The sequence below is a fragment of the Panthera uncia genome, chromosome A2 (genome assembly GCF_023721935.1).
Source record: "Panthera uncia isolate 11264 chromosome A2, Puncia_PCG_1.0, whole genome shotgun sequence".
Lineage (NCBI taxonomy): Eukaryota > Metazoa > Chordata > Mammalia > Carnivora > Felidae > Panthera > Panthera uncia.
Genome location: NC_064816.1, coordinates 130,437,151 through 130,460,305, shown reverse-complemented (window position 1 = coordinate 130,460,305; position 23,155 = coordinate 130,437,151). Strand labels below are relative to the sequence as shown.

Below are 23,155 nucleotides of genomic sequence, written 5' to 3'. Positions count from 1 at the left end.
AGGGTTTTTATAAGGATGACCTGGATTTGTGATAGTTACTGTTGGCTACTTAACCCAACACCTGTTATCAACCTTTTCCCTTCTCCCGCTCTGCTACAAAGCCTGAAAAAGTGTAATACCTGATTTCTCAATCTCCCTTGCAACTTGGGATGCTAGGTGACCCCAACAGAGGAGACAAAAGTAGAATTCTGTTGGAGCATCTGGAAATCCTTGACTTCCCTGATAAAAAGGGACAGATGTGAGTGGGACCATCTTTTCCTTCCATTCTCTGGCTTTCAACAACAACACATTGCTTTGAGCTTGGAGAGACAGCTTACAGCTATGAGGACAAGGCCAAGAGAATGGGATAAATACTGCCAGAAACCACTGTCACTGAACCAATGCCTGTTGCCAGATTCCTTTTAACATGAGAAAAATGAACCATATGTTTTCAAGTAATTGATGTTGAATATTGTCACTTGTAGCTAAAAATATTCCTAACTAAAAAGAAAAAAAAAAAAGCATTGCTGACAGAGTTAATGCACACAAAATGCTTGGCATAGTTCTTAGCAATGGTATTCAATATTTTAGCTATAAGTTTTACTTTGCAGTTAATCATGCATTGTATGTCATCCATTTACTATTCATTAATCTGTGATCTGTTTTTGCCTGGTTTGTATATCTTGTCTTTAAAATTCTTTGCATTTTAAATACATGATAAATTCAGACTGTTGATTGTAGTAATTAACTTTCTTTTAAGTTTTTAAATTTATTTTGAGAGAGAGAAAGTGAGAGAGAATCATAAGCAGGTTCTGCAATGACAGCACGGAGATCAATGTGGGACTCCATCTCATGACTGTGAGATCATGTCCTGAGACAAAATCAAGAGTTGGACCCTCATCCAACTGAGCCACCCAAGTGCCCCTAAAAGCCCACTTTCTGCTATCTGCTTTAATTCAGGAGCCCGTTATATTTGTTGAGCTCCTCTTACAGTTCATCAATATATTATTATTTTAAAAGTGCTCTTTAGTCAAGTAAGTTTTGGAAATGATGCTCTAGAATTTCATAATTAGCTAACTACCTTTTAATCCCTTTTTAAAAACTAGTCGGTTTTTTTTGCAATGTTTCTAACACAAACTACTCAGGAATTTATGACCTGCTATTATGACCTACAGAAGCTTAATATCCATAATGTTTTATTGGAAGTAAGAGTTAGCATATTCATAAGACACTCTCTTACATGATTCCTATCTCCAGTGCAGTAGCTTTATGTTATACATTAAAAATCTAGGGAAGAAAAAATAAAATAAAATAAAACTACACAGAAAAATTTATTTAAATATATAAAGGGTGCCTTTACAAGTGAAGCATAGCTGCGTAAATTCCTAGCTAATACAAGTAAGAAACAGATATAAAATTGAAGACAATTATTCCAGGAAACTAATAATTCAGCTGCAAATCTGTATCTCTCTACTTAATACCCCATTTTAGAGTTAACACTCTCTACATTACGAAGTACAAACTGATACTCTTGATTTCAGTAGCCACCCACACCTATGATACACACATCCAGGCTCTTCCACCCATTTTCTCCCATTGTAGTAAATTCAACCATCATTCACTCAGTTTTTCAGGACTAAGTTTTATATTGTCCCTGATCCTCTCTTTCCTTCTCATCTCACTTTCCATCTACCTGATGTCCCCACAAAATATATATAGCCTAAATCTGACATCTAGCCACCTTCAAGATAACTGCTCCAGACACAGCCTCCTATATTTTTCTACAATCATTTCCTTTTTTTATGTTAATTTATTATTATTTGGGGGGGGGGGTAGAGGGAGGGAGGGAGGGAGAGAGAGAGCGCACACGCAAGCAGGAAGGGGCAGACAGAGAGGGAGATGCAGAATCCGAAGCACGCTCCAGGCTCTGATCTGTCAGTGCAGGGCCCAACATGGGGCTTGAACCCATGAACTGTGAGATCATGACATGAGCCGAAGTCAGATGCTCAACCGAATGAGCCACCCAGGCGTCCCTACAATCATTTTCAAACCTGGACTACATATCAGAATATTTGAAGAAATAAACATGATACAAACAAACATTTTCATTAATCATTACTTCTTGTATTATACTGGTTAATGCTTGTTAACCAATACCCATTTTCATCATTTCCTGATGATTATTTTCCTCTTTGTTTAAGGATATGTTTTGTTATTCCATCTAATCATATTCCTTAAGGAAGAAAATAGATCCAGATAAGGATCCATTCCTGTTTTAATAGCTTAACTTAAACATTCTGATTTTTTTACTTTTCCTACTGGATATAGATAATTACTCTCTAGACCTGGCCCCTGACATCTTTTTTTCACAACTTTTTTCAACCCCAGCTACATATTAAAATGATCAGAAGAGCCTTGAGAAATATCATCTATTATATCTTATCCCCAGAGATTTTTATATAATTGGTTTAGATTGGGACTGGCTAGAATCACCTCCAGAGGATTCCAATATACAGGTAGGGCTGAGGACCTAGAATGTTGTAACAACTCTTAACTGGTATTCCTGATTCTACTCTTGTTCTCCTACTCTTGTTCTTCTAGTCTTTCCTCCTTGCAGCCAGAATGACCTTTTAAAATGAAAAATCAAATCTTTGTTAACTTCCTGTCACAATAAGAATACTTCAGAGAGGTCTTCCCTGACTGTCTTGTGAATTTTAATAATGAAACATGATTTTTAATAATGAAAAAAATGTGGTTACCACTTGTATGCCTCCAAAATTATCCCTAAAAGAGGCAGTTAACCCAAATGCATCAGACAGGATTAAGAATTAAGGATCCCAACAGAATATTTCAAATTATTGAAAGTGATACCACACATATCACCATAGAAAATAAGCAAGGATTATAAAAAATGTGATAGCATTAAATTTAAAACAAGTTCCTCACAAAATGCAGCATCATCATGAGTAATGATGAAATGAATTGTATTAGCTAATCATCACTAATATCTAAGGCAAGACTCAAAAGTTAAAAAACAAACCAAAGACACCCAGGAACTAAGAAGAACCTAAATTTGATTAACATTTATTTCTCGGATCTTGCCCTCTTTGTTTTACCAGTCTCCTGTCATCAGTGAACCGAGCAGAACACTGCAGTCATTAACAACATGGGTAGGTGGCTTTCTGACCCACTCCAGGAAGTCACCATGGGGGAATTCCCAAGTCACTTCAGACAAAACCAAATCACCGATTTCTTATCTGTCCAGGAATGAGACCTGTGATTAACCTGTAAATGAATCAACGTTTACTCTGAGCCTGATTTACTAGTCAGAAGATGAAATCAGCTTGGGAAAGGAGCCCTAAAGTGTGAAAATGAAAACCCACAGGTGAAACAGATACCCCTCAGCTAAGGAGAGAGTGCTTTTGAGGGAACGCATTCCCACTCTGGAGCCAGAGAGCGTGTTGTGAATTCTCACCATCCCACTTAGCAGTTGTATGATCTTGGGTGGTTTATATAACTTTTCTGTACTTCAGTTTCCTCATCTGTAAAACAGACATATTTTATAAGGTATAAAGTCTTTACAATACCACTTACCTCAAAAAGCTACAGTGAGGATTCTATGAATTAATAACTATAAAAGGCTTAGATCAGTGTCAGAGGACAGCAAAGTGCAACATCAGTGTTAGACAGACAGTAATTAAGGACTAAAAGCATAGACTGCAGTGCTGTTTCCTGAGTTAGAATCCCAGCCCTGGTAGATGACCCTGAGAAGATGACTCTACATCTTTGTGCCTCCACTTCCCTTTCTGTAAAATTGAGATAGTATTTACCTCAATGGGGCTGTGAGAGTATTAACTGACTTTGTATAGGTAAAGCCCTTAGAATGGTGACTGGCATATAGGAAGTACTATAAAATGAATTTATTGTCATTACTGCTATCATCATTATATCTCAGGCATATGTCAGTGCAAGATTTTTAAGACACTGATTTCTTCTTAGTCTCCTGCTTCTAAGATTACTATCTCTCAGGCCCCTTTGTTGCTTTTTTTTTTTTTTTCTTTTTTTGGTGGCTTCCTAAAAAGAATAGTCATTCCCTAAGGATATATTCCTGGCCCTCTGACCATCTCATTCTATCCTTTCTCCTGTAACAATATCATTGCTCTGATATTGTCCATTATTGCCTGTTAGGAAGATGAATTCTAAAGCTTAACTGATGGCCCAGGCCTCTCTGGGGAGTTCTCAACCTTATGTGGACATGGATTTTCTTCAGGCATTTCAAACTGTTTCTGTGCAGAATAAAACTTACCTCTGTTTCCTCAAAACACTGTCTTCTTCCTGTGGTTTTACCACATCAACTTTGACTCCTCTCTCCCCCTCAACCTTCACATACAGTCACCAAATCCTATTGATTCTAATTCATGATAAATTTTTAATGCATCCTCTCCTCACTGAATCTTCCCTGTCCTTCTCCAGTTCACAGTTATAGTAACTTCTAATGGATCCTGCCATCTTCTGAAATCATCTTCTGAAATCAATAACACACATTATTCAATGTAAAAAGAAATGAAATATAGAACATGCTACAATGTAGACCTGGAAAACATTATGCTAAGTGATATGTATAGTGTACTGGATTAAATAGTGCCCCCCCCAAATTTATGTCCACTCAGAATGTGTGAATGTCATCTTATTTGGAAATAGGGTTTTTGCAGATGTATCAAGTTAAGATGAGGTCACAATGAATTAGAGAGAGCCCTAAATCCAACATGACTTACAAGAAGAAGAAAATTTAGACAACACAGGCATGCAGAGATTCAGACATACAGAAAAGAATGCCTTGTAAATACAGAGGCAAAGATTAAAGTGATGCATCTAGGAGCCAAGAAATGCCGAAGAGTGCCAACAGGCAATCACCAGAAGCTATGAAGAGGGGAGGAGGGATCTTATCCTAGAATCATCATAGAAAGCATGGTGATGTTGACACCTTGATTTCAGACTTCTAGCCTCAAGAATGGTAAGAAAATATATTTCTCTTGTTATACGCCACCTAGTTTATGCTAATTTGTTATTGTAGTTCTAGGAAACTAATATATATGGTACAGATATCACATTTTCTTTATCCACTCATCAGTCGGTGGACATTTGAGTTGTTTACACTTTTTGGCTACTAGGAATAATGCTGCTATGAACATTTGTATATACCTATCATCCATTTTGAGTTAATTTTAATAGAAGACATGAGGGTCAGATAGGTTCCTTTTTTTACCCATGGATATTCAGTTGATCTAGCATCATTTGTTGAAGATAATCCTTCCTCCACTGAATTGTTCTTGCACCTTTGTCGAAAATCAGTTGGCCTAACTGTGTGGGCCTATTTTTTAGCTCCTCTATTCTGTTCCATTCATATATATATATATATATATATACACACACACACACACACACACACACACACACACACACACACATATATATATATCCCTTTTCCAATACCACACAGTCCTGATTACTATAGCTACACAATAAGACTTAAAATCAAGTTGAGAAATTCTTCCTACCTTATTCCTCTTTCTCATAATTGTTTTAGCTATCTAATTCTTTTGCCTTTCCACATAAACTCTACAATAATCTTATCTATTTTCATGGTCTCTTTGGGCTGCTCTAACAGAATACCACAGATTGGATGACTTATAAATAACAGAAATTTATTTCTCACAGTTCTGGAGGCTACAAAGTCCAAAATCAAGCTGGTGGCAGATTCAGTGTTTGGTGAGAGCTCACTTCCTGGTTCATAGGGCATCTGGTTGTGTCTTCACATGGTGGAAGGGGCAAGGGAGTTCTCTGGGGTCTCTTTCATAAGGACACTAATCCTATTCATGAAAGCTCTGCCCTCATGACATAATCACCTCCCAAAGCCCCTCACCTCCAAATTTCATCATTGTGGGTATTAGGTCTCAACATAAAATTTTAAGGGAAAGAACACAAACATTCAGTCTATAGCAACTATATTTACAAAAAAAAAATCTTGCTGCATAAATACCCAACTTTTAATAATCAATTACATGTGGGGAGGAGTCGACAGGCGGAGAAGTAGGGGGACCCAAAATTCCTTCATCCCTCAAACACAGCAGTATTCAGGCCAGAAGACTTAGAATTCCAGGAATCGGGGCTACAGAAAGACAGAAACATTTCTATGGGCCCACGGGGACAACTTGGTGGGCCATGGGTGTGTGATTATGAACTGAGAGAGATAAAACTGGTGGTGTAGGCACAGAGGGGAGGGATTCTCCTCTATGGAGAGATAAAAGGAAGAGAAAGAGAGGCTGTGAAAGTGTAGGACTGAATTTAGACAAGAGAAAAACCATGAACCAGCGAATGGAAAAAGCGGAGAAAAAACGAATTTCTAACTGTGGGGCTTTCCCTGCCGTTAGTATGCCTGGCAATGAGGAGAGCCAGCCCCAGGCTTGGTAGCTAGCTCCCAGGTGCAGTTGGAGAGAGCAATCCTCTCCCCTGAGTGCTGTGGGAAGAAGGAATAAAGCTGCTCCAAAGACAAAAGACCCTGCAGCCACCACCCCATTCCCCAACCAGCCAGAGGCCCTTTGTCGGTGGGCTGGGTGGAGTGGCACTTCCCCTAGACCAGGGTTCACGGAACAGGATCCTTAAGACAATGGGGTTTGAATCCCAGGCGAGCACCTGGGCAGCATGGGAGACTGTGGAGTGGAACAAACCAGCCCGCTCATGCCCGTGTGGCACTGTGACAACAGCCTGAAAAGAATGCTTTAGGACACCCAGTCCGGGGAGGAGAGACTGGAGTGTCGCATTTTTCTCCCCATCACCTACAAGGTGGGGTATCAGAAAATGGACAACAGGGACACAGTGGAGGCAGGAAACCTACACCAAACCACGCACCTCCGTGCCTGGTAACTGCGTATCTACCAGAGCGAGACTGATGCTGGGAGAACCAGAAAGTCCCTCCTCTAGACCAGCACAGCCACCAGTTCCAAGGCACCATCAGATATCTGTCCCATGGTTTTGCATTCTCTGATTTGATTCTTGGTCAATTCTTATTTTATGTGTATATATACATATAAGCATTTATATATATATAATATATATATATATATATATATTATATATATATATTTCCTTTCCATTTATATATATATATAATATATATATATATATATATTTCCTTCCTTTTCTTCCTCTTATTTCTTCCTTTCTCTAGTCTGGTTATTCTGGTTGTTGGTTTGTTTAAGCAGACACTTTTAATCTATTCTTTTTATACCTCTTCTGTATCTCTTTCTTCTTCCTTTTCCTCTATCTCTCCCTGGACTAAGCTATATAGTTTCTCTGATTCTCTGCCTGGTCAATTTTTTTTCTTTTCCTTTTCACCACCCCCTGTCATTTCTCTGTTTGTATGGGGTAAGGCCCTTTCCACCACCCCCCCCAACTTTAAAAAATTTTTTTCCAGGGATACTTCAATGAACAAATCAAAGCACACCTGGTGGAAGATCCAAACACCACTATGAGTAGGGAGATAAAGCAACCAGATTCACAACAATAGAGAGCACAAAACACACTCCAAAAACACCTCCTGAAAGGCCCAGCCCTGGATAGCATATGACCCCTTTGTAATATAGTGCTCAAAGATGCAGGACTCATAACAAGCTATTAAAATACATAAGGGACAGAAAACTAGCCAATATGATGAAATGGAAGAATTCTCCTCAAAAGGAATTCCAGGAAGAAATGACAACTAGAGAATTGCTCAAAATAGATGTAAACAATATAACTAAGCAAGAATTTAGAATAATAATCACAAGATTAATAGCTGGGCTTTAAAAAATCACAAAAGACAGCAGAGAATCTACTGCTGAAGAGATCAAGGAACTAAGAAAAATTCACAATGAATTAAGAAATGCTATAAATGAGGTGCAAAATAAACTAGATGCAGTAATAGCAAGGATGGAGGAGGCAGAAGGGAGATTAAGTGAAACAGAAGATAAAATTACAGAAAATGATGAAGCCAAGAAAAAGAGATAAGAAAATACTAGACCATGAGGGGAGACCTAGAGAACTAAGTGGTTCAATGAAACATAATAATATCTGTATTATAGGAGTTCCAGAAGAAGAAGAGAGAGAGAAAGGGGCAGAAGGTTTACTTGAACAAATTATAGCTGAGAATTTTCCTAATCTTGGGGAGGAAGTGGACATCCAAATCCAGGAGGCACAGAGAACTCTCTTCAGGTTTAACAGGAATAGATCTTCTCCGTGGCATATCTTAGTGAACTTGTCAAAATACAAACATAGAAGGAATTCTGAAAGCAGCTAGGGACAAATGGACCTTAACCTACAAGGGTAGACACGTAAGGGTAGTAGCAGACTTGTCCACTGAAAGTTGGCAGGCCAGAAGGGAGTGGCAGGAAATATTCAATGTGTTGAACAGGAGAAATATGCAGCTAAGAATCCTTTATCCAGCAAGGCTGTCATTTAGAATAGAAGGAAAGATAAAGACTTTCCCAGACAAACAAAAACTGAAGGGGTTCATGACCACCAAACCAGCCCTGCAAGAAATCCTAAGGGGGTCCCTGTGAGAGGAATGCTGCAAAGACTACAAAGGACTAGAGACATCACCACAAGCATGAAACCTACAGATAACACAATGACACTAAATCCTATCTTTCAATAATAACTCTGACTGTAAATGCACTAAATGCTCCAATCAAAAGACATAGGGTATCAGAATGGGAAAAAAAAAAAAACAAGATCCATCTATATGCTGTCTACAAGAGACCCATTTTACACTTGAGGACACTTTCAGATTGAAAGTGAGGGGATAGAACCACCTATCATGTTACTGGAAGTCAAAAGAAAGCTGGAGTAGCCATACTTATATCAAACTAGATTTTAAACTAAAGGCTGTAACAAGAGATGAAGAAGGGCATTATATCATAATTACAGGGTCTATCCATCAAGAAAAGCAAACAATTGTAAAGGTTTATGGTCCAAACTTGATAGCACCCAAATACATAAATAAATTAACCACAAGCATAAACAATCTTATTGATAAGAATACTGTAATTGCAGGAGACTTCAATACTCCACTTACAACAATGGACAGATCACCTAGGCAAAAAAACAATAAAGAAACAATGGCCTTGAATGATACACTGGACCAGATGGACTTGACAGATATATTCAGAACTTTTCATCCAAAAGCAGCAAAATACACATTCTTTTTGAGTGCACATGGAACATTCTCCAAGACAGATCACACACTGGGTCACAAAACATCCCTCAATAAATATAAAAGAAATGAGATCATACCATGCATATTTTCTGATCACAACCATATGAAACTTGAAACCAACCACAAGAAAAAATTTGCATGGAGGTTAAAGAACATCCTACTAAAGAATGAATGGGCCAACCAGGCAATTAAAGAAGAATTTAAAAATATATGGAAACAAATGAAAATGAAAACACGACAGTCCAAACCTTTTGAGATGCCACAAAGGCAGTCCTAAGAGGAAAATACATTGCAATCCATGCCTATTTCAAGAAACAAGACAAATCCCAAATACAAAATCTAACAGTATACCTAAAGGAACCAGCAGCAGAACAGCAAAGAAACCCCAAAGCCAGAAGAAGATAAATAGTTAAGATTGGAATAGAAAGAAATAATATAGAATCCAAAAAACCAGTAGAACAGATCAATGAATCTAAGAGCTGATTTTTTTGAAAAAATAAACAAAATTGATAAACCCCTCACCAGACTTTGGAAAAAGAAAAAAGAAGACACAAATAGATAAAATAATGAATGAAAGAGGACAGAACACAAGCAACACCACACAAATACAAACAATTATCAGAGAATACTATGAAAAATTATATGCCAACAAAAGGGACAACCTGGAGGAAATGGACAAATTCTGAGACACCCCCACACCACCAAAACTCAAATGGGAAGAAATAGAAAATTTGAACAGACCCATAACCAGCAAAAAAAATCGAATTAGTCACCAAAAATCTCCAACAAATAAAGAGTCCTGGGCCAGATGGTTCCCCAGGGGAATTCTACCAAACATTTAAAGCAAAGTTAATACCTATCCTACTCAAGCTGTTCCAAAAAATGAAACAGAAGGAAAGCTTCTATACTCATTTTACGAAGCCAGCATTACCCAGATTCCCAAACTAGACACAGATCCTACTAATAAGGAGAATTACAGGCCAATAGCCCTGATGAACATGGATGCAAAAATTCTCAACAAGATAGTAGCAAATCAAATTCAACAGTGTATCAAAAGAATTATTCACCACTATCAAGTGGAATTTATTCCTGGGCTGCAGGGTTGGTTCAATATTCACAAATCAATCAATGTGATATATCACATTAATAAAAGAAAGGGTAAGAACCATTTGGTCTTGTCAATAGATATAGAAAAAGCATTTGACAAAGTACAGCATCCCTTCTTAATAAAAACCCTCAAGAAAGTTGGGATAGAAGGAACATACCTTAACATCATAAAAGCATAAAAAGCCCAGAGCTAATATCATCCTCAATGGGGAAAAACTGAGAGCTTGTCTCCTGAGATCAAGAACACAGCAGGGATGTCTACTCTCACCACTGTTGTTTAAACAGTGTTGGAAATCCTAGCTTCAGTAATCAGACAACAAAATGAAATAAAAGGCATCCAAATTGGCAAAGAAGTTGTCAAACTTTCACTTTTCACAGATGACATGATACTCTACATGGAAAACCTGAAAGACTCCACCATAAAGCTGGTAGAACTGATACATGAATTCAGCAAAGTCACAGGATACAAAATGAATGTACAGAAATCAGGTGCATTTCTATACACCAATTATGAAGCAACAGAAAATCATGAAATCCATCCCATTTACAATGGCACCAAAAACCATAAAATCTCTGGAATAAACCTAACCAACGATGTAAAAAATATATATGCTGAAAACCATAAAAAACTTATGAAAGAAATTGAAGAAGACACAAAGAAATGGAAAAACATTCCATGCTCATGGATGGGAAGAACAAATATTGCCAAAATGTCAATACTACCTAAAGCAATCTACATATTCAAGGCAATCCCAATCAAAATTGCACCAGCATTCTTCTCAGAGCTAGAACAAACAATCCTAAAATTTGTATAGAACCACAAAAGACCCTGAATAGACAAAGTTATGTTGAAAAAGAAAACCAAAGTGGGAGGCATCACAGTCCCAGACTTTAGCCTCTACTACAAAGCTGTAATCATCAAGACAGTATGGTACTGACACAAGAACAGACACATAGACCAATGGAACAGAACAGAGAACCTGGAATTGGACCCACAAATGTATGGCCAACTAATCTTTGGCAAAGCAGAAAAGAGTATCCAATGGAAAAAAAAGACAGTCTTTAGCAAATGGTGCTGGGAGAACCGGACAGCAACATGCAGAAGAATGAAACTGGACCACTTTCTCACACCATATGGATGAAAGACCTAAATGTGAGACAGGAAACCATCAAAACCCTAGGGGAGAAAACAGGCAACAAACTCTGACCTCAGCTGCAGCAATTTCTTATTCAACAACACATCTCCAAAGGCAATGCAAATAAAAGCAAAAATGAACTACTGGGACCTCATCAAGATAAAAAGTTTCTGCCCTGCAAAGGAAACAATCAACAAAACTAAAAGGCAACCCACTGAATGGGAGAAGATATTTGCAAATGACATATTGGATAAAGGGTTAGTATACAAAATCCATAAAGAACTTACCAAACTCAACACCCAAAAAACAAATAATCCAGTGAAGCAATGGGCAAATGACATGAATAGACACTTCTTCAAAGAAGACATCCAGATGGCCAACAGACACGTGAAAAGATGCTCAAAGTCACTCATCATCAGGGAAATAGAAATCAAAACCACATTGAGATACCACCTCACACTGGTCAGAGTGGCTAAAATTAACAACTCCAGAAACAATAGATGTTGGTGAGGATGTAGAAAAAGAGGAACCCTCTTGCAGTATTGGTGGGAATGCAAACTGGTGAAGCCATCCTAGAAAACAGTGTGGAGGTTCCTCAAAAAATTAAAAATAGAACTATCCTACGACCAGCAATGGCACTACTAGGAATTTACCCAAAGGATACAGGAGTGCTGATTCATAAGGGCACATGTACCCCAATGTTTATAGCAGAGCTTTCAACAACAACCAAATTATGGAAAGAGCCCAAACGTCCATCAACTGATGAATGGATAAAGATGATGTATTTATATACACAATGGAATACTCCTTGGCAATGAGAAAGAATTAAAACCTGCCATTTGAACAATGTGGATGGAACAATGTGAAATATGTCAGTCAGAGAAAGACAGCTACCATATGTTTTCACTCATATGTGGAACTTGAGAAACTTAACTGAGTACCATGGGGGAAGGGAAAAGAGAAAAAATAGTTTCAAACAGAGAGGGAGGCAAACCATAAGGGACCCTTAAATACAGAGAACAAAATGAGGGTTGATGGGGGGGGCAGGGGAAGAGGGAAATGGGTGATGGGTACTGAGGAGGGCACTTGTTGGGATGCACACTGGGTGTTGTATGTAAGGGATGAATGATGATTATCTACCCCCGAAACCAAGAGCACACCATATACACTGCATGTTAGCTAACTTGACAATTAATTACACAAAAAATAAAGAAGGGCCAATGGAAAAAAGATCTATTATATGTGTATAATTACCAAATTTATATCTTTAAGACAGCCTTTCTCCTGAGCTTCATACCTGAACATCCAACTACCCACTTGATAGCTACACTTGGATGTTTCATTTTGAATATGTTAATTTTGAGATGTTCATTTCATCTTCAAGTTTATCCTCTAGTCTTTCCCCAACTTAGTAAATGATACTACTAATTAGCCATATGTTCAGACAAAAACCTTCTTTACAAAAGAGTTTGAGTATCTTTACATACACACACACACACACACACACACACACACACACACATCATACACATCAGAATGTCTTTCATTTGTGAAAAATATTTAATGTTAAATTGCTTTTAAAGTAAAATCCAAACTATTTACTTAAGTCCCATAAGGTCTTCTTATTATACACTCCTTCCTTCATGATGGTCCAGCCTCAGGCCTCCTTTCTGGTCCAATCAGGGCAAGGATGAAGTGTGGTGTCCAGGGTGCAAAATACAAGGATTGCAAGATCCTTCCCAAGAGGGAGTGCTTATTTAAATTTTGCATGTGATGCAGAACAGTATAGTTACCCTCTATACCACCAGCTTAAAGAAGCCTTACTTGCCACCTCAGTCCCAGGCCTGGGTGCAAGCTTTTTCCTGCCTTCAGGCCTTGGTACTAGCCATTTCCTTTGCCAAGAAAGCTCTGCTCTCTGATTTTTTTATGGCTAACACCTTGTCATTCAGAATTCTACTCAGGTCTCAGTATTTTATATAAAATAATGACAATATTATTAGTAGTTAAAATTTATTTACCTCTTCTGTTGAGACTGAGCCCATTGCTTTATTTACTTTATTCAAACAATATTATATTATGAGTACTATCATTATCTCCATTTTACAGATTAGGAAACTAAAGCAGAAGAAAGAGGCTAAATTGCTCAAGGGCACAGCTAATGGCAATAAATTGTTTGGCTGGGAAACCTAAGTGGTTTGATTCCAGAAACCCAGCACATTTCTCTCCTTTGTGGCACCTATAATTTGCAATAGCCTTATTTATTTGTTTACTTGCTTATTGTCTTTCTTGGTTAATATGTGAGCTCCTTGAGACAGTTTGGTTTATCTTTGATTTTGTCTTCACAATGTGCCTAGTTGTGCTCAACGATCCAGATCCATAACATTTACTGAAGGAAGGCAATTAGAAAACACAGGTATGGCCCCAAAATTACCAAACTGCTTAAAAATACCCACCTATGAAAGTCTCTGAAGTATATAATTTCAAAATCGTACACTGGAGATTCTTTACGAAAAAAACTGTATCACAAAGACTTTTAAAGAACAGTATATGGCTATTTTCCATTTAAATCATCTCAAGGGTGTCACAAATGTGCCATATTCCTTGATGGATCTACTTTCCTGTGACAAAAATAATTAATGTATTACCATGTCATCTAGAAGTTACATGCAAAAAAGTGAGTTTGAGGTTGGTCAACTTTTACCAGGAGTTGTTTGTATTGTTTACTTGTTTTCTCAATGTCTAAATCATATCTCCTTCCTAGCACTTTTGATTCACTCTCCAACTCTTCCTTTGTTGACTTTTTTCTTTAGGGCATCCACACTGTCTGGCTGGGAAAGCGTTTCTATGCGCTGAAGTTCCCATATCTAAACTCAGATCTGAGATCACATGATATATAAAGGAAGAATTCTTCCGTTGGGATGGTATTTCCTCCTGGTTCCTTTGTCACCTCCCGTTTGTCTGATGGCTTCTTGAATGTAAGGATAGTGTTCCTAAGGGTTGTATTCCTGCCAAGAGTTGTCTGTCTCCTACAAGGTCGCATGTTTGACAGTGCGTTTGGCAGGGAGCGGATGGATGGGGTGAGGGAGAAAGCCTAGTCTTACCTGGCTTTATAGCTCCCATTATGCTCCACCGAAAGTACGGCATCCCTTTAAGGGCAAAACTTCATCGACCAAATACCCTAAAAAGAATGAAGAGTTAGTACCTGAAAGGAATTAGAAGCACCAGCTAGGAAGATGGTGTTCAAATCTTACCAGCCGGTTCAGGCACCCAGTTCCAGCTCTACCACGTTGTGCAGCGGGTTCACCCCCAGTGAACACAGGGCTGGTGGGCGGGTCCGAGGAGGCGAGGGGCGCTACGCATGCCCGCGCAACTGCGCCTCAGGGCCCAAAGCCTGTGCGCTCACATGCACGCCTTCCCACGCAACCCTGCGTGTTCCCCCAGTGCGCAGGCGCCCGCTGAGGGGGCGGACACAGCTGTGCGTGTTCGGAGAGGCTGGCGGGCATGGCGGCTGGCACTGTGCGCGGTCTGGCAGTGGCCGGTGGAGGCGAGAGTAGTGAGAGCGAGGATGACGGCTGGGAGATTGGGTATCTCGACCGGTCGGCTCAGGTAGCCCAGGAGGCTTTGTTTTGACTGCACCTGGATCAGCCTCCCCTGGCCCTTGAAGGCCTACCTCGTGAAACCTCTTATTACCTTGCCTGTGTTTCCCCAGTGGAAATAACAGGCTTTTGGACTTCCAACAAACCCTCAGTTTTCCCGTTTCCCTACTGTTCTTTCCATCCGATGTGCTTCTTTAGGCTGTCAGTGTAGCTCTTCACTTGGATTTGCACCCATAGCCTTACCCATTTCCCATTTACTTGAAAGATAATTTTAGTCATGAATTCTTTATGAACGTTGTGTGTTGCATTCCCCACCCCCAAGAAGATGTATGTGAAACCAAACATTTCTTCTTGATGTAGTGGAAATGAAAATACGTATAACAATTTTTTTTAAACTTTCTCCTTTTTTAGAAATTAAAAGGGCCATTACTCCCTGAGGAAAAGAATGAAACATTTAAGAAAGCATTGACCACAGGAGATATTTCATTGGTCCAGGAGCTCCTAGATTCTGGTGAGAGATAAGGGATAATTTCAATCTAACACAGTTGCCTACCTTCACAAGAGTTCCTTATTTTAAAAGGTTTGAGTTGCTTTTCCAGTGGAAGCACAATGAATGTTAATGTATCAAGTGTTCTGCATATCTTACTTGACTCTGAGTTCTCTTTGCCTTATTTTCTTCCTCTACCCTCAAATTTGGAATGTACCCCCCCCCCTTTGCTTCCTTCAGTTATTCTACATCCTTCAAGAAGCCCTGTTCTGACTAATCCTACCCCACCCCGGTAGTTCCTACACATTTTTCACAGCATTTACTATGATATGTTTCTCCAGATTTTTTCTAGGTATGTACATTTAGTTATATTTTTCCTTTGTGCTGGGCGTGTATGTGTATAATGGGGCCTGAGGTAGGAATCACAATATGTGGGTATCTGTTCCAGCTTTATTGCCTACTCATTGTGGTTCCTTGGGAAAGTCATTTAAGCTTCCAGAGCATCCATTTCTCTATGTAAAACATCATAATTCTGTCCAGGGTCCCATAATGTTTCTCTGTGATCAAATTAAGTTTTATTATTTTCTTGAAATATCTGACATAGGAATGTGAGTTGTTGATAATAATGATTGAAATTACTGAAGGAGTAACAGGCATTTCCTATCTACTTGTAGGTACAAAACATTCACACAAAATAGATAAGTGAGCTTTTATATAGCAAAATGTTTTTCTTATATGCTAGTGACATTGCATGGTTTAGTGAAAAGGGAATCATTTTGGAAACAGTGCATTTCTGGGTTTGATTACTAGCCCTGCCATTTGTTGACTCTGTAGTCTTGATCAAGTTATCAAACCTTCCTAAGCTTTAATGTGCCCCTTTTTAAAATGGAGCTGCATAATATGAAAGGGTTTGGGGGGGTATTAAAATGAAAGAATGCATAAATAAAGATCTTAGAACATACATACATTACATAAATATTAGCTGTTGTAACAAAAAAGCTGTGTGACTTTGTGGACAGTAGAACTTGAATTTGTAATTGAAGAATGAAACTGTATAAAATTTGAGTAATAGAAACAGGCCTAATGCTTAATATGAACATAGACAGGAGCATGCATAATGCTGAGGGGAATGGAAAAGGCAGAAATTTGCTTTAGAAAAGAGAGTTGCCTTGGGGCTTCATTTTGTAATGGGACTAAGTGCAGTGAGTCCTTTTAGGTGGAGGCTCCTAAAGGATTAAGACTTAAAAAGACCTACTGGTAAAGTTTTTAGTGAGCTTTTTAAAATTTGTTTTTAGGGGCGCCTGAGTGGCTCAGTCAGGTGAGCATCCAGTGTCGGCTCAGGTCATGATCTCATGGTTCATGGGTTTGAACTCCGCATCAGGCTCTGTGCTGATGGCTCAGAGCCTGGAGACTGCTTCAGATTCTGTATCTCCTCTCTTTGCCCCTCCCCAATCCATGCTCTGTCTCTCTCAAAAATAAATGTTAAATTTTTTTTTTTAATTTTGTTTTTAATTAAAAAGATTTTAAAGATTATTTTTCAAAAGCCAGTAACATGTAGGTATAGGTAGAAAGATACCTTTCTTCCTACTTTCACCCCCAGCATTCCTGAAGTCTTACTTCCTCTGGTAACTCTTCTTTTAGTGTTTTCTAGTTTCCTTCCAGATGTCATTATTTCACACTTCTAAAAATATTTTTAGAAAAAAAATAAAAATAAAAAATAAATAAATAAAAATATTTTTAGGTTTTTGCCTTTCAAAGTTATTCTTACTTTTGATACATATTTCTGCAGCAGTTGAAAATTTTAATAAAAAATGAGCATTCCCTTTGAGTCAGCTACTTCTAACAGTTCAAAGATGTCTCCAGTTTTTGTTATTCTGTTAATATGTTCAGTTATCTTTAAATTATAAAATATTTCAGACATTCTAAAAGGTATGGCAATTTCTCTCCTTACTCCTGGAGATACCACTTTCCTGTAGTTGGTATTTATCATTCCTATGCATATCTTTATATTTTTATTGAATGTGTATGTAGCCCCAAACCAGATGGTGTTACTTTGAATGTTTTTGAGCTACAGTCATGTACTATGTCGATCCTTTTAAACTTACCATTTTACACTATGCCTAGAACATAGTAAGTGCTTAATAATTTACTTTTTTGAGCATTAAAAGGTAATGATGATGGAGAATTTTTATATTAAAGTGCTACATTTAGGGGCGCCTGGGTGGCTCAGTTGGTTGAGCGTCCAACTTTGGCTCAGGTCATGATCTCACAATTTGTGAGTTCAAGCCCCGTGTTGGGCTCTGTGCTGACAGCTCGGAGCCTGGAGCCTGCTTCAGATTCTGTGTCTCCCTCTCTCTGCCCCTTCCCTGCTCATGCTCTGTCTTTCTCTGTCTCTCAAAAATGAATACATGTTAAAAAAAATTATTTTAAAATGCTACATTTATTATCTTCTTCACATCTTTTCCTTTTTACCTTTGGTGTCACAGGTGGAGCAGTAATGTCAACAAGGAAAGAATGAGAATATAAAATGATCTTTTTTCTCATCTCATTCATATGCTTTCAGTTACAGTAGTTGGAAGAGGAAAATTGATTAGAGAAGACTAGTTAGGCTAGCAGTGTATGTATGTACTAAGATGGTTTTATTTTGTTTTCTCCCAGGAATTATCATGCACCTTTTATCAATTAAAGTTAGGCAGTTGGGAATTTGACATATATAATCTTTCAGCAACTTAGTGTTCCTACAGAAAAAAAAGTCAGATTCTCCTCCCCACCCCCAACAAGTTTTCATTCCTTTGTTGAAGACGAAAGTGATGTGACCTTCATCTTTGCAAAGGGAACACTTTATAGCCAGAGACTATAAAACCTGTAAATTATAAGGCATTACAGAGAGGCCTACAGTGTTTTTCACATACAGGTTTTCTTTCTTTGAAGCAGAAAAAAGTGTTTTTTTTTCCTTAATATTAGCAAATATTTCTTAGTTTGAAGAGAGAGATTTCCACTTAAGATCTTATTATAGAAATGGCTTTACTGGGTTGTCTTCACTGCCTCATTGTATCTTTGTCTTCGTGTCACATTTCCTGTGCTCCTCTTCAGTCCTAGATCCAAACCTAGATCAGTTGAACCATTTTTTTTTCTTCTTTATATGACCAAACCAGTCAGTGCTGTTGGAGAAAATCAAAGGACTCCAGGGATTTGTATCATTAATGATTTGAGAATTCTAAGGTCTGCTGGCTCTTGTCCTTTCTTAACAGTTATTATCTATCTCTTCCTGTCCTGTTTTGGATAGTGGCTATTTAAAACTTCTTCTTGGGGTGTCTGAATGGCTCAGTCAGTTGAGCATACGGCTCTTGATTTCAGCTCAGGTCATAATCTCAGTGTTCATGGGATTAAGCCTTGAGTTGATAGCATGTAGCCTGCTTGGGATTCTCTCTCTCCCATTATCTCTGCCCTGCTCACATGCCCTCTCTCTCTCAAAATAAATAAATAAACTTAAAAAAAAAAAACTCAACTTTTTCTTACTCCTCAGGCCTGATACCTCATCTTTTCTTCTCTTTATTCTAGCTCAGTGCTTGTTTGATTTCTCAAATGCAGAATCAGGGAGTCATTTTTTAATGCTTTTCCATCACTTCTTAAAGCAGCTTTAAATTCTAATGAATTTTGGAATTTTTGGAATGTCCTTTTGTATCCCTCTCTCTCTGTCTCCACTGCTCTTGCTCTGACTTTTGCATAAACATCTATCCTCATAACTGGTCTCCTGCCTCCTGTACCACTCTAAACAGTGATACCTGTGTTGTTTTTGTAATACAAATATAATGATGTCAATCCCTGGCTCACACAATGCAGTCTGTATTTTGTAATTTCTTCTGATAAAGTCCAGGTGTAACTATTTTCTATTTTTTTCTGAAACCATTATTACTAAGAAATTCCCTTTAGTTATAAAGTATATGATATATGTGACTATGAGCAATACTTTAAGCATATGAAGGTGGCAATGATTTTTCTTTTGGTGGGGAGGCTGTTAAAAGCTTGTTTTTATATTTACAGGCCTTAGCGTAGATTCCAGCTTTCGGTATGGATGGACTCCCCTTATGTATGCTGCTAGTGTTTCTAACGTAGAGCTGGTTCGAGTCCTGTTGGATAGAGGTGCTAATGCAAGCTTTGATAAGGGTAAGATGTTTTAAACATTTAAAATATGTGAATATTTGCTGTGTATGTATCTGTGTAGAAGCCTAATTATAGTCTTTTTAGGGGTGGTGATATACATTTTCCATGTTCTGTTTTTATATATTCACTTTAAAATAAACCTTTGTCCTTGAAAAAAAAATAAGGTGAGATGTTGCGGTAACTTAACTGATTATGTTTACTGTGATTTTCTTGATTCCCAAGCAGCTCTTACATGAAGTGAAAAAAATTAAAGCAGTTTGAAAAACAAACCTTCGTATTAGTTTTATTATGTAATCAAAATACAAAATCAAATTAAAAATCATAAATATTTTGGAAAAACTCTTTCCAAAGAGGTAGTAGATTTCATTTGTATTATCTTAATAACTGGTTTTGTCATTACATACCTCTAACTGTGTTGGAGAGTTTCAGTTATTTTTGAAGGAAAAATGCATTGAAAGAAAACATCAGAAAGCTGATAGTTTTGTCAAAAATTACTTGAAAATCAGTCTTTAGGGGTGCCTGGGTGGCACAGGCAGTTAAGCGTTAGACTCTTGATCTCTGCTCAGGTCATGATCTCACAGTTGGTGTGTTCAAGCCCCTCATCGGGCTTTGTGCTGATGGCATGGAGCCTGCTTGGGATTGTCTCTCTTTCTCTCTGCTCTCCCCTGCTTGTGCTGTCTCTCTCTCCCTGTCTCAAAATAAATAAATAAACTTAAAAAAATGTTTTTATAAAGAAAATCAGTCTTTAGATTTTAAAACTCAACTCTAAATTATATCACTTAAGGTTGTTTGAGAGGTACTTATTAAATCCATATGTGTTTTATTGTTAAATAATTTCTACTCGGTACTACTTTGAATGCTTTTGAAAAAATGAGCATATGTGCAAATCCAGTTAAATTATTTTATTGAATTATTCCAGTAGGCAATTAAATTCATTTCATAATTCAGATATAAATTTCATTTTAGAACTAATTTTCATATTAATTTTGTACCTGTGTTAGATATTTGTAAAACCATTTCTATGCTGTTTTCTTATCTATGTATTTTGTACAAATTCCCATCTTATCATTAGTTTTAATCTGCTGCTATGATAGGTTTTTCTTTTTATTATGTCATTTAAAAATATCACCCCTTGGGGCGACTGGGTGGCTCAGTTGGTTGAGCATCCGACTTCAGCTCAGGTCACGATCTCGCGGTCTGTGAGTTCGAGCCCCGCGTCGGGCTCTGGGCTGATGGCTCGGAGCCTGGAGCCTGCTTCCGATTCTGTGTCTCCCTCTCTCTCTGCCCCTCCCCCGTTCATGCTCTGTCTCTCTCTGTCTCAAAAATAAATAAACGTAAAAAAAAAAAATTTTTTTAAATATCACCCAATGAGGGGCACCTGGGTGGTTCAGTTGGTTAAGCATCCGACTCTTGGTTTCAGCTCAGGTCATGATCTCCTGGTTCATGAGTTCGAGCCCTACATTGGGCTCTGCTTGGGATTCTCTCTCTCTCTCTCTCTCTCTCTCCCTCTCCCTCTCCCTCTCCCCCTCCCTCCCTCTCTCTCTCTCCCTCTCTCCTTCCCTCCCTCCCTCTCCACCCCTCTCTTGCTCGTGCTTATGCTTGCTCTCTCTCAAAATAAATAAACTTAAAAAAAAATTTTAATAAAAATTAAAAAAATACCACTCAATGAAAGCAGTACTTAGGAATGAGATTTATGAAAGTGTATAAAATACTCTGCTCAAAAAAATTAATAGTTTTCTTACCTACAGAGAACAAACTGATGGTTCCCAGAGGAGAGGTGGATGGGTGGGGGGGAGGGATGAGTTAAATAGGTGATGGGAATTAATGAGGACATTTGTTGTGATGAACATCAGGTGTTTTATGTAAGTGTTGAATCACTAACTTGTACACCCGATACTAATGTTACACTGTATATTAACTGGAATTTAAAAACTTAAACTAAAAAGAAAGAAATAAAAGCTTTCTTTCTCTGCTTCTTGTAATCAGAGGGATACCTTACAGTTATAAAATGTAGTATTTTATATTTTTCACAGCATGTTTACATAAATTCTTTTATATATTCAACAGTAGTCCCACCAGGTAAGGAGGGAAGATTCCTATCTATAAATTAGGTCTTCTGAGATGTTAAGACATCACTGGAGTGACAGTTTATCAGTGGCAGAATTGAGACTAGAATCTTTATGCCTGATCAATATTAAACCACTGATGTAAACCATAGCTGTCATGGCCTATTTTGAATTCCCCTATTCTTACCTGAAAAGTGTTTTTGTTTTTTAATATACTGTGATCTCTGCTTGTGGCATACAGGCCAAGAGAAGAAGATTTTTAGGAAACAGGTGATTTCAGAGAGATCAAGTAGAAAATGACCAAAAAGAAACCAAAGGATATGGCAGTTAGTTCATTTTCAGTAGGATGGTCTGGATAAAAACCAGATTTCACTGAGATGTCAAATGAATGAGAAATAAAGAAGTGAAATCAGATAATATCAATTCCTGTTTTTTAACTGCAAGTTCAGCAAGGCAAATTTTAGTCAGCCAAAAACTATTCACCTCCAGACAGCATCTCTACATAGAGTCCATGTTATTACCCCTTCCCTATTTTCTTGAAGAAAAGGGAATAGGGAATGGAAATTAAGAAATGAATTGTAGATGTATTTTGGAGATTAAGGCAGTTCATCTCTGATGTCATTTTTTGGTGAAGGAAGACAGTTATCTGCTAAGAGTAAGAGATTTGGAAACAAGTTATAAAATGTTAAGAGTATGGTAAGTATTTAGAATCTTTTGAATGGTCAAAGAAGTCTGTTAGATATACTTCTTGATGTTGGGGGGGTCCTCACTTTTCTTTACAGATAAGCAAACTATTTTGATAACTGCATGTTCTGCACGTGGCTCAGAAGAACAGATCTTGAAGTGCGTAGAACTACTGCTCTCAAGAAATGCTGATCCAAATGTTGCTTGTAGGTAAGAGCCTTAATACGTATTCAAAAATTACGGATATTTTTATTTGATTATTAGCCTGTTAAACATTTGATAGCATGATTTTTTAAAAATCATGAACAATTTGTGTTTACTTGGCCATTTAGTTGAATGAAAATAGGTCATACAGTCATGGTTCCAACTGTATAAGATTATCACAGGAAGGGCATATCATGAAGGTAGTCTTTCAGATTTTAATTTTTAGAGGAATGTTCTAAGAATTTGAAGTAAGAAGGAAATGAAGACAATGAACTATATCATTTCCTATGAATCATATACTCCAAGGAACAGTTAAGCTATAATATTTAAACCTTTAGTATTCTCTCTGTATAACAGTTACCTGCTAACCAATTCTACACAAATATTAAAAATTTCAAATAATACATTGAAATGTTTTAATTTTCCTAAGAATTTTCCAATTATGTTATTTCATATAGGTAACAGTGCCCAGATGTGTA

At 37.7% G+C, this 23,155-nt stretch overlaps 1 protein-coding gene and 1 long non-coding RNA gene across 2 annotated transcripts in view; one reads left to right on the top strand and one right to left on the bottom strand.

Moving 5' to 3' along the window:
- Positions 1-13,701: 13,701 nt before the first annotated feature.
- LOC125930081 (uncharacterized) lies at positions 13,702-14,885 on the bottom strand. Its single transcript, XR_007460057.1, has 3 exons — positions 14,727-14,885; positions 14,577-14,653; positions 13,702-14,093 (listed from the first exon to the last, which is right to left on the bottom strand). It is a non-coding gene; the product is annotated as an uncharacterized LOC125930081 (long non-coding RNA).
- Positions 14,886-14,912: 27 nt separating this feature from the next.
- The window catches only part of ASZ1 (ankyrin repeat, SAM and basic leucine zipper domain containing 1), a 57,010-nt gene continuing 48,767 nt past the window's right edge, over positions 14,913-23,155 (top strand). Inside the window, exons 1-4 of the mRNA XM_049641726.1 lie at positions 14,913-15,081; positions 15,483-15,582; positions 19,603-19,725; positions 22,571-22,682. Of these exons, the coding sequence (XP_049497683.1) occupies positions 14,977-15,081; positions 15,483-15,582; positions 19,603-19,725; positions 22,571-22,682 (440 nt within the window). The 5' untranslated portion in view covers positions 14,913-14,976. The remainder of the gene's footprint in view (positions 15,082-15,482; positions 15,583-19,602; positions 19,726-22,570; positions 22,683-23,155) is intronic.